Source organism: Benincasa hispida, chromosome 12, assembly GCF_009727055.1.
Source record: "Benincasa hispida cultivar B227 chromosome 12, ASM972705v1, whole genome shotgun sequence".
Classification (NCBI taxonomy): domain Eukaryota; kingdom Viridiplantae; phylum Streptophyta; class Magnoliopsida; order Cucurbitales; family Cucurbitaceae; genus Benincasa; species Benincasa hispida.
This window is the reverse complement of record NC_052360.1, coordinates 18,812,082-18,826,909: the sequence shown is the minus strand read 5'-3', so window position 1 is coordinate 18,826,909 and position 14,828 is coordinate 18,812,082. Positions and strand designations below refer to the sequence as shown.

The 14,828-nt window shown below is 34.4% G+C and overlaps 1 protein-coding gene across 2 annotated transcripts; it reads right to left on the bottom strand.

Annotated features, from left to right (window-relative positions):
* Positions 1-9,989: 9,989 nt before the first annotated feature.
* Positions 9,990-12,692, bottom strand: LOC120068375 (ubiquitin-conjugating enzyme E2 10). 2 transcript variants are annotated; one of them, XM_039020121.1, is made up of 5 exons: positions 12,545-12,692; positions 12,374-12,466; positions 11,441-11,568; positions 10,914-11,018; positions 9,990-10,395 (listed from the first exon to the last, which is right to left on the bottom strand). In XM_039020121.1, the coding sequence occupies exons 2-5, from the start codon at positions 12,441-12,443 to the stop codon at positions 10,252-10,254; spliced, it is 447 nt and encodes a 148-aa protein (XP_038876049.1). In that variant the 5' UTR covers positions 12,444-12,466; positions 12,545-12,692; the 3' UTR covers positions 9,990-10,251. The 2 variants fall into 2 exon arrangements, with proteins under 2 accessions (XP_038876049.1, XP_038876050.1); XM_039020122.1 differs by having other exon boundaries at positions 12,374-12,452; positions 12,545-12,665.
* Between the last annotated feature and the right edge of the window lie 2,136 nt (positions 12,693-14,828).

The window sequence follows — 14,828 nt, the reverse complement described above, 5'->3', positions numbered from 1 at the left end:
TAGGAGAATTAGGATACCAATCCCAACAATCTCCCACTTGTCCTAATGACTTGGGAGACTAATGTACAATATACAATAAACTAGGGCATACCCCAGTATCATCTCCCATTTGCTCTAGACAAGATGACGCATGTCCCGCAGACCCTTACTCTCCAAGTGACCTTCGAACACTTTAGCCGTGAGGGCCTTTGTAAAGGGATCAACAACGTGGTGCTCCGATGCGATCTTCGTGACTATCACATCACCGCGATGCATAATCTCCCTGATCAGTTGATATTTTCGTTCGATGTGCTTACCCCGATGATGACTCCAAGGCTCTTTTGAATTTGCCACAGCCCTACTGTTATCACAATAAAGTGTGATAGGCAAATCTATATTTGGAACAACTTCCAAATCTGAAAGGAATTTCCTCAGCCAAATAGCTTCCTTAGCTGCTTCACAAGTGGCTACGTATTCGACTTCCATAATGGAGTCCGCGACACATCCTTGCTTGATGCTTCACCATACTACAACCCCTCTATTCTGAGTGAAAACTGACCCCGATGTCGATTTGCGAGAATCTCAATCAGTCTGAAAGTAAGAGTCCGTGTATCTTGTAAGAATCAGATCCTTATCTCCATGCACGAGCATATAGTCCCTCGTTCTCTGAAGATACTTGAGGATCATCTTGACCGCCGTCCAGTGATCAAATCCTAGATTGAATTAATACCGACTGACAATCCCATGTCGGGTCTGGTACACAACATTGCATACATCAAGCTTCCTACAACTGAAGCATAAGGAATCTGTCTCATCTCCGTAACCTCTTAAGGTGTCTTAGGACATTGATCCTTAGACAAAACGATTCCAAGCCTAAAGGGTAACAAACCCTTCTTAGAATCCTGCATCTTGTACCTGATTAACATTTGATCAATGTACGATGCCTGAGACAGGGCTAACCGTTTGTTCTTACGATCCCAAATGATCTGGATCCCTAGAACATACTGTGCCTCACCCAAATCTTCCATTTGGAACTGGGCAGCTAGCCATTCCTTAATGTTAGTCAGATACCCTACATCATTCCCAATGAGTAAGATATCATCCACATACAGTACCAGAAAAGCTACTGAGCTATTGATGATCTTCTTATAAACACAAGGCTCATCAACATTCTGATCAAAGCCAAACAACTGACAGCAGTGTCAAATCTGATGTTCCAAGATCTAGATACTTGTTTCAGCCCATAAATGGACCTATTAAGCTTGCAAACACTTTGCTCTTGATCTGGAACTATTAACCCCTCTGGTTGAGTCATATAGATGGTCTCCTCAAAATTACCATTAAAAAAGGTAGTCTTGACGTATATTTTCCATATTTCATAATCATAAAATGTGGCTATGGATAGAAAAATCTTGATAGACTTAAGCATGACAACAAGTGAGAAAGTTTCCTCATAGTCAACTCCCTCAACTTGGGTATAATCCTTTGCCACGAGTCGAGCCTTAAAGGTTTGCACCTTTCCATCTACACCTCTCTTTCGCTTATAGATCCACTTACACCCAATAGGTCTTACCCCATCAGGTGGATCAATAAGCTCCCAGACATATTGAAGTACATTGACTCCATTTCTTAGTTCATGGCTTTAACCCATTCATCTTTGTCAACATCCTTCATTGCTTTCTTAAAAGACAACGAATCCTCAACCCCATCATTCGTTATGATGTTTTGGGCTTCAGTAAACCCATGTAGCGATCCAGTAGGTTCATAACCCTCCAACTACGTCGAGACAGTCTCAACTCTTGAGCTGGTTGGCTAGATGTTCCAACCTCAACAACTCTTGTTGATCTGTCGACCTGTTCAACAACTCTTGCTAAACCCTCAGCAGTCTCAGTCTCACTAGAGATCTCACGCAAAATGAGCTTACTTCGTGGCTTATGATCCCTCATGTGGTCTTTTTCCAAGAAGATAGTATTTGTAGAAACAAACACTTTGTTCTCACTCGGATCATAGAAGTATCCACCTCTCGTTTCCTTGGGGTGGCCTACAAAGAGGCAAACCTTTGAACGCGGTTCCAACTTCTTTGGGTTAGTCACTAGCACATGTGCCGGACAACCCCAAATTCTGAAGTGGCGTAAACTACCTTTACGGCCTCTCCATAACTCAAAAGGTGTTTCAGAAACACTTTTCAAGGGAACATTGTCCAGGATATAACATGCAGTCTCCACTGCAAAACTCCAAAACGAGTCTGGAAGATGAGCATAACTCATCATAGACCGAACCATGTCCAACAGGATTCTGTTTCTCCTTTCAGATACACCATTTTGCTGAGATGTACTAGGGGCCGAGAGTTGGGACGCAATCCCATGTTCTATCATATAGTTTTAGAATTGGAGGTCCATATACTTTCCTCCATGATCAGATCGTAGTGTTTTTATTTTCTTACCTAATAAGTTTTTAACTTCCGCCTTATACTTCTTGAACTTGTCAAGGACTTTAAACATACGTTGCATTAGGTAGAGATACCCGAACCTTGAATAATCATCTATGAAAGATATGAAATATTCATATCCACCCCAAGCTCTAACATTCATTGGACCACAGAGGTTTGAAGTACAAGCTCCAAGGCTCCCTTGGCTTTGTACATTTTCCAGTAAATGATGGTTTGGTCATCTTGCCTTCGAGGCATGATTCACATACCGGCAAAGAGTTTTCTTCTAAGCTCTTTAGAAGTTCACTTTTCACCAACTTCTCAATCCTATTGAGGTTAATATGACCTAACCTTAGAGGCCAAAGATGAGCGTTTTTCTTAGAAGAAACCTTTGGTCTTTTAGCTGTTGTTGTCGTACTGAACATTTCAGTGTTGAACAAGGCTTTTATGACTAACGGCCATAGTACATATAAGTTATTCTCCATTGAACCATAACCAATCTCCATTCCATTCTTGAAAATAAACATTTTATTTTCAGAAAAAGAGACGGTATAGCCTTGTTCAATGAGACAATAAACAAAATTAAGTTCCTCTTAATATGAGGAACTACAAAAACGTTATCTAGTAACAGATTCCGTTTCTTGTTAACAAATAACTTCAACTTGCCTACAGCAACAGCTAAAACAACCTCACCAGTACCGACTCGAAGAGTCATCTCTCCTTGTGACAACGTTTCCCATAAATTGAATCCTTGGTAAGAGAAAATGACATGATTGGTAGCACCTGAATCAAGGATCCAGGCAGAATCATCATTCTCTACCAGACACGTCTCCAAGACCAATAAATCAGATTTACTGCCTTGTCTCCTCTTTTGGAGAGTAGTGAGATCGAGGTCGTTTGTCACAAAATACGTTTCACATGATTCTTTCCACTGTAAGTTGTCGACCATATTAAAAGCACTAAACGGAAATACTAACGAGTTGCTGAAAAGAAAAACACATTGACTTACGTAGGTTTTAAGCAAATACCCGTTATAAAACAAAACAACATCCAATAAGATATTAATAAAACTAATATGAACTCCGTGTGACATCTAGTTTCGCAATGACACTTCAAAGGTTTAGGGCAAAAGCCGCCGAAGGGAGGTCAGTAATCCCTCCGATGAATTTTGAAATTATCAACCAATCATTAATACTAGAACAACTCTTGCTCTTATAACGACTAGCCATCATTGATTTGGCCAAGAGATCATTAACATACTTAATAATCTCCCATAGGTGTGACCCACCATTTTAGGCCCTAGAGGTCCACCCCAAAAAGCCAATATGAAGGGAAAAAATCTGATTGGGACAAAACCTAAAGCGACCCTATCCGTTTCTGGAGTTCACCTTGATCTTGACCAATTGTACAAAACCCATCTGAAGGGGGACGCTCCTAGGGCGCCACGAGGGAGTACAGAATGATCTCACAGTATGAACCAATGGTAGAAGCCATAGAACGTGTTGACACCACCCTTCACCCATTTACTATAAACACTCTCCCTGTCCATCTTGATATTGACTCATGCAAACACCATCCGAAGGAGGAGGCTCCCAAGGCACCACGAGGCCAAGCACGAATCTCAGATGTGAACATACAGGGAGAAACGTGACTGGAATCATAGACATATCAGATACATCTCTTCCTCCCACTGAGTATTTTATAACCTAGGGTTTAGCTTACTTAGAAAAAAACACGGCTAAGGATTTTAACTAAGTGACTTTTAGGTTTTCCCAAGATTAACTTTTACCTTGGATAGTGAAACAACTTTTGATCATCATCCATTAAATTCTTTAACGGAGTCTTTGACCAAATTGTCGCATGCTTGTTGAAAATTTATCTAATTCACCTTTCTAGGTAGGTTCCCGGGTAGGGGTGTTATGTTTTTGTCAACTTAAGAACCCCAGCCTAGCCAGAACCCGCCTTAGACAAAAAGGTCCCTTATAGATAGATTTAAAACAAATTTAATCTTTTATGCCAACCAATTTAATCCTATTAAACTGATTTAAAAAGATTAACTAGGTTACTAAATTCTTTAGAACCATTTGAACTTAGGTCTATCTCAATCCAATTTTAAAACCCTTTTAAAAAAACTTAAATTCACCCTAAGTCCGCATGCAACTCTTTATTATTGATTTTAGGTCTAATTTCCTTTATAACACTTATAAACGGAAACCAAAACTGCAATGCTAAGCTAACACATGCAAAACATTCATAACGATTATAAACAGCCTAAGTGTCATGCTCAATGCATTGTCCATTCATTGCTACTTCTTTCATATAACACTTATACAAAACAACAATGAAACAAGCAAAACATGTTTCCATTCACCCTTAGACTATAACATTTATAATAAAAGGATGATGCATGATAATGCTAACTGCATGCAAAATATAACTCTTATATTTCATGATCCATGCACATGCTTTCAAGTAATTTCTTCATGCTTGATCATAACATTTATAATACATGATGCATGAATAATTGCACGACCTAAGGTGAGTTGTAAACTATATGTCAAACACTTTGGCATATAAGCACCATACATCATATGTATAATAAAATAAATGTTGATGAACCGAGTAAAATTGCCTTAAAAAAATAAAATTAAAGCTAACTATTACAAAAAATAAGGTCTGGTTCAAACAGGCGAACTAGGTCTTGAACCGCTTGGGTAAAGCATCGTGTCTCCAACCATCGTGTACTAAACTCCCCGCGATCGTCTACACGATAAAACAAACGCTTCGTTCTGTCGCTTACCAACGCTCTCAGAGTTAAACAATCGTTTAGCAAATACTACACGATCGTATACCTTTTACTAAGTGATGAAGCATGAGGTACATGATCGCTTAGCACGCTTTGCACAACGCCCGCCTTCCGTGATCTTCTAAACGACTACGATGCCTATCAATGATATAAGCGGATAGAATTCTATCATTGATATTATGTAATGGACGGTGATAAAAGTATATTAGTGTTTTGTCGTTATTTTTTTTCTATTTCTATAAATAGTTTGACATTTTCTTAATCAAAAAAATTTATTGAATTTCATTAAATATAAAAATGGAAAGAGATGAGAGTAGAAGAATCTAGAAATTGGAGCCAACATTTTAGAGAGATAGGACCCTACATGTGTAGGGTGTTTATTATTGCTTTTACCGAGATACCCCTCCACACAACACCGAACACACCTTTATTATTCAATATTCATGTCCTCTTTCTCTTTTCCCCCACAAATCTTTTTCTTTCTTTTTCTTTCTTTTTTCCTCCCCAAATTCACTTTTTCGTGGCCGAGTTTTTAAGAAAGATTCGAACTTATAGTATAAGTACACAATACTTATCTATGTAAAATTTACCTTTAAATTTATGGTATAATATCTGTTGGCCTTCGAATTTCATCTAAGTTGGGTATTATCGTGGGTAGTTTCTCTTTAATTTACTCTTAAGTTGTTCTGAATTGACTTGTACAAGAGACTCTTCCACACGCGATGTAGTGTTGAACCTACCACACTTTGATGTCTAAGTTAGTATAAGAAATGTATAATTTAGCTAAGTACACAAAAAGTAAGATTGGAATTGAGATTATTTACGCTCTATTTATAGTGGTTGAATGGAACTAAATCTTTAACACTCATGTGAGTTATGTGCAACGTTGACGGGATCAAAGAACTTTCAACACTTGAGATTGCAAGGTCCTAGTCTGGACGTAGCTCGGTTATTTCCTGATTGATAGATATTTATCGATTGGACTGGTCGACTTAATCTCCAAAGCGTTGATATTTCCCTTTTGGAATCCATGTTCTCCTACGCCTCCTCCTGGTATCCTATGAACTTGGATACATTTGTGGACTTTGTGAACTTTTGGCATTATCTTGAGTAATCCTCAATAATATATATATATATAATTGTTACCAATTAGCATAAGTTAGTGATTAGATAATTAAATTTCAGCAACTTATCGAATAAAAAAAATTAGAGATCTATTATATACTTGTTAAAATTTTAAAATACTTATATAATTCACACAATCATACAAATTTAGAGATTAGAATGATTTTTCATTCAAATATTACTAGGTCCAAAGGTAGAAGTAAACAAGTTCACATTAAATATAATTAATATTACATTTAATAATATTCACGCTTCTTTTCACATTAAATTTTAGATTTCATAATTATTCTCTCTCACACATAGTATTTATAAATCTTAATTTTTTTTAAACAAACTTGATCGATTAATAATTATAATGTCTATTAAAGAAACAATTAAATTCGGATATGTTCCAAAATTTACAGAGAACTAATAGGGAAGATTTTTTAACCATGAGAACTAATTTAAGTTTCTTCTTTTAATAAATACCGAGATTAAATTTAAACAAATATGGAAATATAAGAATAAAGTATATAATATTTAAAATTATATATATATATATTCACATTATCCATTACTCTCTTCCTCCTCATTAAATACTCTGATGAATATTCCTTGAAATTCGCATTGCACGGTTGCTTTTAATTGTCATCCCCCCACACATGACACCATTTTCTGTTTCATTATAATTATTTTTTAAATCTTATTTTAGTATTTTATTTTGATCCTTTGAAAAATATATATTTTAATTCAACAACTTTGAATATTATTTTATTTTAATTTTTAAAATTTTAAAATTATTCATTTTAGTCTTCCAAACTTTTAAAAAACGTTTGTTTTGGTCTCTATTATATTAAGATTTTGATAACCTTTAACAATATGATGAGATGATTTGTATTTTTAGATAATTAGATTACCAAATAAGTTAATTATGCTAAAAAAAATCTAGAGTTCCACTTTTGAATAAGGTGACAAAGTTGGAGAATTTAAAAAATATTTTTAATTCAAAATTTTGGTCCTTCAATATCGTGGCACTTTGATTTTTGACATATTACGTCAATTTCATCTTGCTCAATACATTTGGAGCATAGTCATCCAAAAATACAAACTCCCTCACATTCCTGTTGAAGAGTTAACATATTTTTAATAGTAGAGATTAAAATAAATACTTTTTAAAAATTTAGAGACTAAATTAGTCATTTTTCAAAATTTAAGAACTAAAACAGAATAAGATTCAAAGTTCGTGAATTAAAAAAAGTATTTACAACTAACTTCCTTTCAATAATATTTGTGAACTTTCAAATATTATAATAGTATAGTTTATTTTAAATAATTAGAGAAAAATACTTTTTTTGAACACTCAACTTTCAAGTAGGGGTCTATTTAATCCTTGGAATTTTATAACGAACATTTTTAGTCAAATAAACATCTACTGAAACCTTAGGGACCAAAAGTATATTTTACCCTAAAAACTATTATAATATTATTAAGCTTTAAAAAAAGTTTAAAAATTTGAGGGCTCAAATTTTAAAAATAATTTAAGGATATAATTGCAATTACTATCATACTTTGGGGATGGTTTTTGCAATTTAACTCCTCCTCCCATAAGTTTTATACAAAGACATTTTTAAACTTCAACTTAAATGAATATGTAAGTAATACTTCTTCGAGATGAAAATTAAAAGTTGCTCGTAAAGCGACTAACAAATCGTAAAACTTCAACTAATTAAACTAAGCAGTAAAATGTTTCAATCCAAATGGTTAAAAACATCTAACATAGTTAGAAAAATCAAAATCTTTAAATATAGTCTCGTCCAACTCAAAGGACAACTATAACTAATTATAAATCTTTTAATAATGACAACTTCATTTATGGCTATAAGGTTAATAGTGACTCATTCACCTAAGCTTAGAATATAAATTGAATTTTTCCTAATCAAAATACGTGTGTACCTTTTTTTTTTCTTTCTTTTTTTAAGTTAAAACATATGTATGGTGGAGATTAGACATAATGACCTTTTGGTTAAGGAACATGTGTTTAAGATAGATGAATTAATCTCATATTAACACATGCAAGCTGATAATTGGTACCAATTAATATGAGTTAATTAGTGATTTGCAAAAATAATTATCAATCTCCACATAAGTCAATTAACGATATACTACAATTATGGTTGTCCATGATATATTGGTCAGTGACATTCTAAAATTACAACTAATCAAGATCCAAATTAATAAATTAACTTATAATAATTTATTAATGTTGAAATAAATCAAACTAGTGTTGAACACGTCCAATATCTTTAAACTGAAGAACTAAGGCAGCGTTTAATTTTTAAATCCTGTGCTAGTTCTCACACTTTTTAAAATCTATTCTATACTAGCTTTTAAGAGTAGATTTCGATAGAAATATATGGTTACTTCCTACCACATTTTCAATTTTCAATTTTATTTTTTATAAAGTTAAAATTAATTCTTATATATTTAATATATTCCTTATAAAACCAATTTCTATATCTTACAGTTGCGTAGTTTAGTGTCACAATTTTTTCTTTAATTAATATATTTTTAAAAAAATTGCACCTAATTCTCCTAAAAAATAATCTTACACTTAACAAATAATCAAGAACAAACAAGATATAAATTTAAGTTGAAAGCATATGATACACAATAATTTAGCATCATTTACCAAACATTATAACCTACTTTTTCATGTTTCAAATTGAAACTTACCAAACACTAATTTACTTAATTTATTTTTCTAAGATACAATTGCTAACAAAACCACTACTACTCAAATTTAGCCTAAATCTTTTTTTTTTTTTTTTTAATAAGCAGGGTTTAAATAAATCTACTTTGAAAAATTTATACCTAGAAATGTAATAAAACATTACAATTTTAAGTAGGTTTCATGTTCCTCTTTCTTAAGGTTAAAAAAAAAAGAAGTATAATATTAGAAAATTATTTCAAATGACAAAACTATTGAAAATATTTACAAATATAGCAAAATTTCAGAATCTATCAATGATAAATACCAATGGACACTGATAGAAATATTGATAGACTTTTATCAATATCTATCAATGTCACTGATATACACCAATAGAAGTATATCACTATCTATCATTAATAGATTCTAAAATTTTGTTATATTTTTTAAATATTTTCATTCATTTTTCTAAATTTAAAAACAATCCTCTACTTTTGAGATGCATAATAAATATAAAATGATTTACAAATAAAAATCACCATTTTGAATTTCTACTCTTTTTTTAATAAAAAAAAACAAATTAAAAAAAAATAAAAACAGAACTAAAACATAAAACGGAAAATAGAGAGGGAGAGAACGCTAGTAGAATCCGACGAGATTAGGGAATAGAAAATACATCAGCAAACCAATCAAGGACGTTCGAATCCCACGTTCCTGGGAAACAAACAAAGAAATTCTAAAGGCCCAACTCATTCAAACAAAACATTATTCAATGCGGCTTACCCCTAACTAATAACCAAATCACACTTACACCTATTATTACCTTTCTCGAGGTTGAAGGTTCAATCCTGATCACCTTCGTATTTTTAAGCAAAACATTGTCTTCAAAAATTTTCTAAGAACACATTTTGGAAATATAGCCACTTATCATAGCTGCGGCGGAACTCGAAAACAAAAGAGAGATGATGTTCAAGGAATTCAGCACAATTACATTCCAATACAAAACCCTAAACAGAGCTCACATTATCCATGGACAACAACAAGGGAAAAACATGCCTTTACCTTCTTTCACAAAGCTATCGTTGCACCAAATATTTGGTGCATTTCTTTTTCAGAGGGGATGGAAACAGAATTACAATTGCATACAAATTGCCAGATATATATATATATATTTAAAATCACAATAGACTCCCAAATTACAAGCTAGAGATTGGGATACACCATTTACCCCATGGCATACTTCTGGGTCCAGCTCCTTGCAGTGGTTTCGTACTTGTTCCTGTCTGTCTTGTACATATGAGCAATCTCTGGCACCAACGGATCGTCGGGATTAGGATCCGTTAACAAAGAACAGATCGAGAGCAACACCTTGACAAAGGAAAAATCTAACCATTCAACAGAAACTTACGGCCAAACGTTCACCAATCAAAATTACAGAACAAGGCAACAAACATATTAATTCAAACTATATCAGATTTGCACTAAATCTGAAGCAGCGATCTATTATCTCAAAGTCCATCATGCACGTGTGAAATCTAATGCAGTGGATGCAATCATGCAACAATTGATTGATAGAGAGAACATAAAACTTCATCAAAAGAACATGAAATAAACAATTTAGTGTATTATTCAATATAATTACCAGCTTGCAACTGAGCCTGAGAGAGGCAAGTAAACTACAATTGCATATCTGATTTAAATGATCATGACGGTAAAATAATAATTCATCACCCTGATTTTTATGGAAACAATTTGATTGGAGCGTACAATTACATTATCTTAAAAATGAATCTTGTGGATGCACTTGCAGTTAATATTTCATGAAATGAGCTAGATGTATAATTTACTATGATCTTCAATGAATTTCATGGCTCAGGGAACCAAACCTTAGAAATGGTTAGGGCAGGGCTCCACTGCTCTTTCAATATGTCCAGGCAAATGCTTCCGTTGCTGTTTATATTTGGGTGGAATACCTTTGTTCGGAATGCTACCTGAAAATTGATGTTATATGAGTTGAAAGATTAAAAAAAAAAGTTATTGTGGATTCTACAGTACCATAGGAAGATGATAAAAAAGGTTCAGAATGAGAAGCAACTATTTTCCATAATTTAGATCATCGGTCATGTCGGCAGACCTAAGTACCCTTGCCTGAAGTCTGAACCAGAATTTAGAATGTAAGTAGGTAGGTATATGGCCTGACATCTATTCATCTATAGACATGAGTTGATCATACAAATATTTGTAGAAATGCTTATAACATAAGTATTGGTCCTTGGTTGGCATATATTGGGAAACCTAAGGCCCGATGCTCATCAAAATCAAATACACTCGTGAATGCTAGTGATGGTCAAGAGGAGGAAAATGGGAGTGTGATAAAAATACACAGCTAAAAAACGAATTAGGAATCGACTACCTTGGGAGGCTTAAATGGGTAGTCTGGAGGGAAGTGAATGGTGACAAGGAAAACACCACCAGCATAGGGACTGTCTGGAGGTCCCATTATGGTTGCTTGCCAGTGAAACATATCTTCAGCTACAGGACCTGGGATAATCGCAGAACGTATCAAGAAAGGAAAACTTGCAACTTCCAGATAAAATTGTTAACTCTTTACATTCGGAAATGCTAAGATTATATTATAGTCTGTAATGTTAGGATGTTTGTACAATTTAGCCCCTATTATTTAAAAAGTTTCAACTTAGTCTCTTATGTTTTACAATTATTTAATTATAACGTTCCCATAAGTGGATGTTAGAATTGGTTGATAAAATCTACAAACTTCTTAAAAATTTGGAGGGATTGAAAACTTTCCTCTTTTAGGTGGCCTAGTTCAACCACGACTAAGTATTGAGCCTATCATCAACCACAGTCAACATTCACCAACATAAAGATTTTAAACAATAGAGAAAGGAACCAGAACATGTTATTTAGCCGAAGAAGGACAACACCAACTTACATGGACATTCACTGAAAAGTTTAAAACATCTTGTTTCAGAAGAATATAAAAAACGCCTCTCAAAAGAGTAAAACAAAAATATATCTCTAGTAAGACTTCCCAGATGCTAGGCTATAACTATTAATTATCTATGTCAATTCAAAGGAAATGTGTTTCTTTCAAAGGAATTCATAAGAATCCATAAATAGTACTCAATCTCAATCATAGCACAAAGAAACACTCCTAAAAAAAACCAACAACAAACATCCTAATTAAAGCCATCATGCAATTGCAAACACAGTTTCTACACAACCAAACATAATCTTCTGAACCAGATCAAAACTAATATCATCCAATCTCAACCAGCAGAAAAGACGCAAAAGAACAAAGATCATAACAAGAGAAATAAAATACCAGCACTGCAAGACGTAGGAGGATCCCTCTGCAGATCCTTGAGTTCCTTCAAGATCCGCTTGGACGCCATGAGAAAAACCTAAAAGTGGAAACCTAAAGATCACTACCATGAGATCAATCCATGGAAAATCGAAACGAAATTATGGCGCAAACATACAGAAACAAGATTACCTGATAAAGCAAAGATCGAAGAAGAAAATCCCTCACAGTAATGAGGGCTTGTGAGAGAAGAAACAGAATTGCAAAAAAATTTATAAAATAAAATAAAATAAAATAAAGAAGGAAAATTAGTAAAAGAAAAAAAAAAGAGTATTTATGGAGACCGTTCAGTGTGGGACCCTTTAAATCTCGCGGCTTCTGATTGGTACAGTTCCTTATTCTCGCGACTGTTGTGGGCCCTCCTTAGCGTTTTTTCCACGGATATTTTCGCCTTTTTCTTTTTAATAATTAATAGTCTCCATTCAATTGTTTAATATAATTTAATTCTGTTTTTAAGTAAAATTTAATAATTTTGATTATATTTCCTGTGTTGTTTATTTTAGTTTAACAATTAAAAAAGGAAAGTTATTGGAAATAGTACATTTAAGTTTTCATCTCATAAAATTAATATCCTTTTGTAAATTCGTTCAAATAGTTTTTTTTGGTCCATTTCAGACAAGATCAACTAGTTAAAAAAATAATTTTTCTAACTGATAATTGTGGTCTTTTGGGTCTTTCTTAGTACATCTAGCCAAATTTAATATTGATATTCTACTAATCTTTTCAAATATTATGGGATCTGTAAACCCTAGAACTTATATGTTTAAGCCTATTGCTATATGATATTTACCTTGTCAGCTTAGTTACATAATATGTTATAAGTGGTGTGAATGTGAAAAGGTGTTAAGAGGAAAAATATTCTAAGTGCTAGGCAAAGGGGGCTCTCGGGTAGGAATGGAACAATCAACATTTAGTGAAAGCTTGAGAGATGTAAACCAAAGGAACTAGGCATGGAGCTAGGCTAAAAAGTGAAGGAAAGATTAAAGAGTGAGATTTGAGGCTCTCGGATGCCATAAGAAGTATTGGCACTTAGAAGAAAGATTGAGAGACTTAGAGAGGTTAGAGTCATGCCATACCAAGCATCAAAGGAGCCAAAAAGCAAAATTGGCCAAGTGTAGCAATGAGGCGTGGGGATGAAGGCCTTTGTGAGAGGCTAGATGGCTACCAAGGCATGGACATGGTGTGGATGAGGATAAGTAGGCGATGGCATCAAAGGAGGTTAGTGTGGCCGAGCCACTAAGTGCCCATGGTGAGTGTTTATGGGGCGCTAACGCATGAGAATGAGCGTGGGCTTGTTGGGCATTGGCCAAGAAGAGAGGAGGCTTCCCAAGGCCTAGGCGTTGGCATGGGCGAGCGCGTGCCTTGGAGGGGTGCCAAGTGATGTTGAGAGGTTAGTGTAGGCGCGGGACAAGACATGAGGCAAGGCGATGACAATGGTTAGGCGAGATGACTAGGCATTGGTATGAGAGGTACTGAGGCATGCTTTAGAGGTTATTTAAGATGTTGATGAGCGGCAAGCCTAAATGCAAGTGTCTAAGACAAAGCGATTGGGGCGTTTGTTGGTGTAGGCATTAGCTGAGAGAAAGGGCTTGGAAGGACGCCAACTTATGCATAATTAAGGCTTAAGCAACCAACTTAATAACTTGATTAGTGGGCTAAGTGGCATGATTAGGATCTTAAGAAAAAATTAGTGGCATAGGTGTCACTCTAATAAGCCATCTGATCATGCATCCCTTAGTATAAAAAAAGGTTGTAAAGAGGAAGCTTGATTTACCTAAATAACTCGTGCAAAGGAGGAAAACTGCTACCAAATTGAAGATTGATCAGTGATGAAGATGATCTAGGACTGCTAGAAGGAAATTCCCACAGATTGGAGCTAAAAAATTGAAGAATTTCACAAGTTTTCCAAGTTCTTAGATTGCTCGGGCAGGTTGGAAAGATTGAAGAATTTCAAGCTCATCAAGAGGATTTTTGTAACGATCCGACCCGTAGGACTTAAGTTAGGCCGCTACTAAATATATGCATGCATGGAACTTAAAACGACATCCTTTTATGTTGAAATAAATGCTAAATAAATAAGGTAAATTCAAAAGTCCTTTATTAAATTCAAATATTAAAAACAAATAATTGGGTACCCATAAATCATAAATGATAATAATAAGTCTGAAAACAATTCTTAATAGTAAGTTTCAAACAACAAAACTGAAAGTTGAAAAAAAACATGAAAAGAAATCTAAATATCATGAGTGGAAGCATAAAATTGGTCCCAGTGACTCGATCACGAATTTCGCTTGTCAATCGCCAGTGCATCTCTACCTTTACCTGAAACAACAACATGAGAAAGAATGAGTATAAAATACTAATCCCACTACTGGGGTCGGGGTAGGCATCTATATTCTCTAGATGCCTACCTCTG

Excerpts from the sequence above, each read along its gene's own strand:
- LOC120068375 (XM_039020121.1), bottom strand. The coding sequence starts at position 12,443 with ATGGCGTCCAAGCGGATCTTGAAGGAACTCAAGGATCTGCAGAGGGAT. Across the intron at positions 11,569-12,373 it reads TCCTACGTCTTGCAGTGCTG|GTCCTGTAGCTGAAGATATG; the intron begins GTATTTTATTTC and ends CGATTATCCCAG. Across the intron at positions 11,019-11,440 it reads ACCCATTTAAGCCTCCCAAG|GTAGCATTCCGAACAAAGGT; the intron begins GTAGTCGATTCC and ends ATCAATTTTCAG.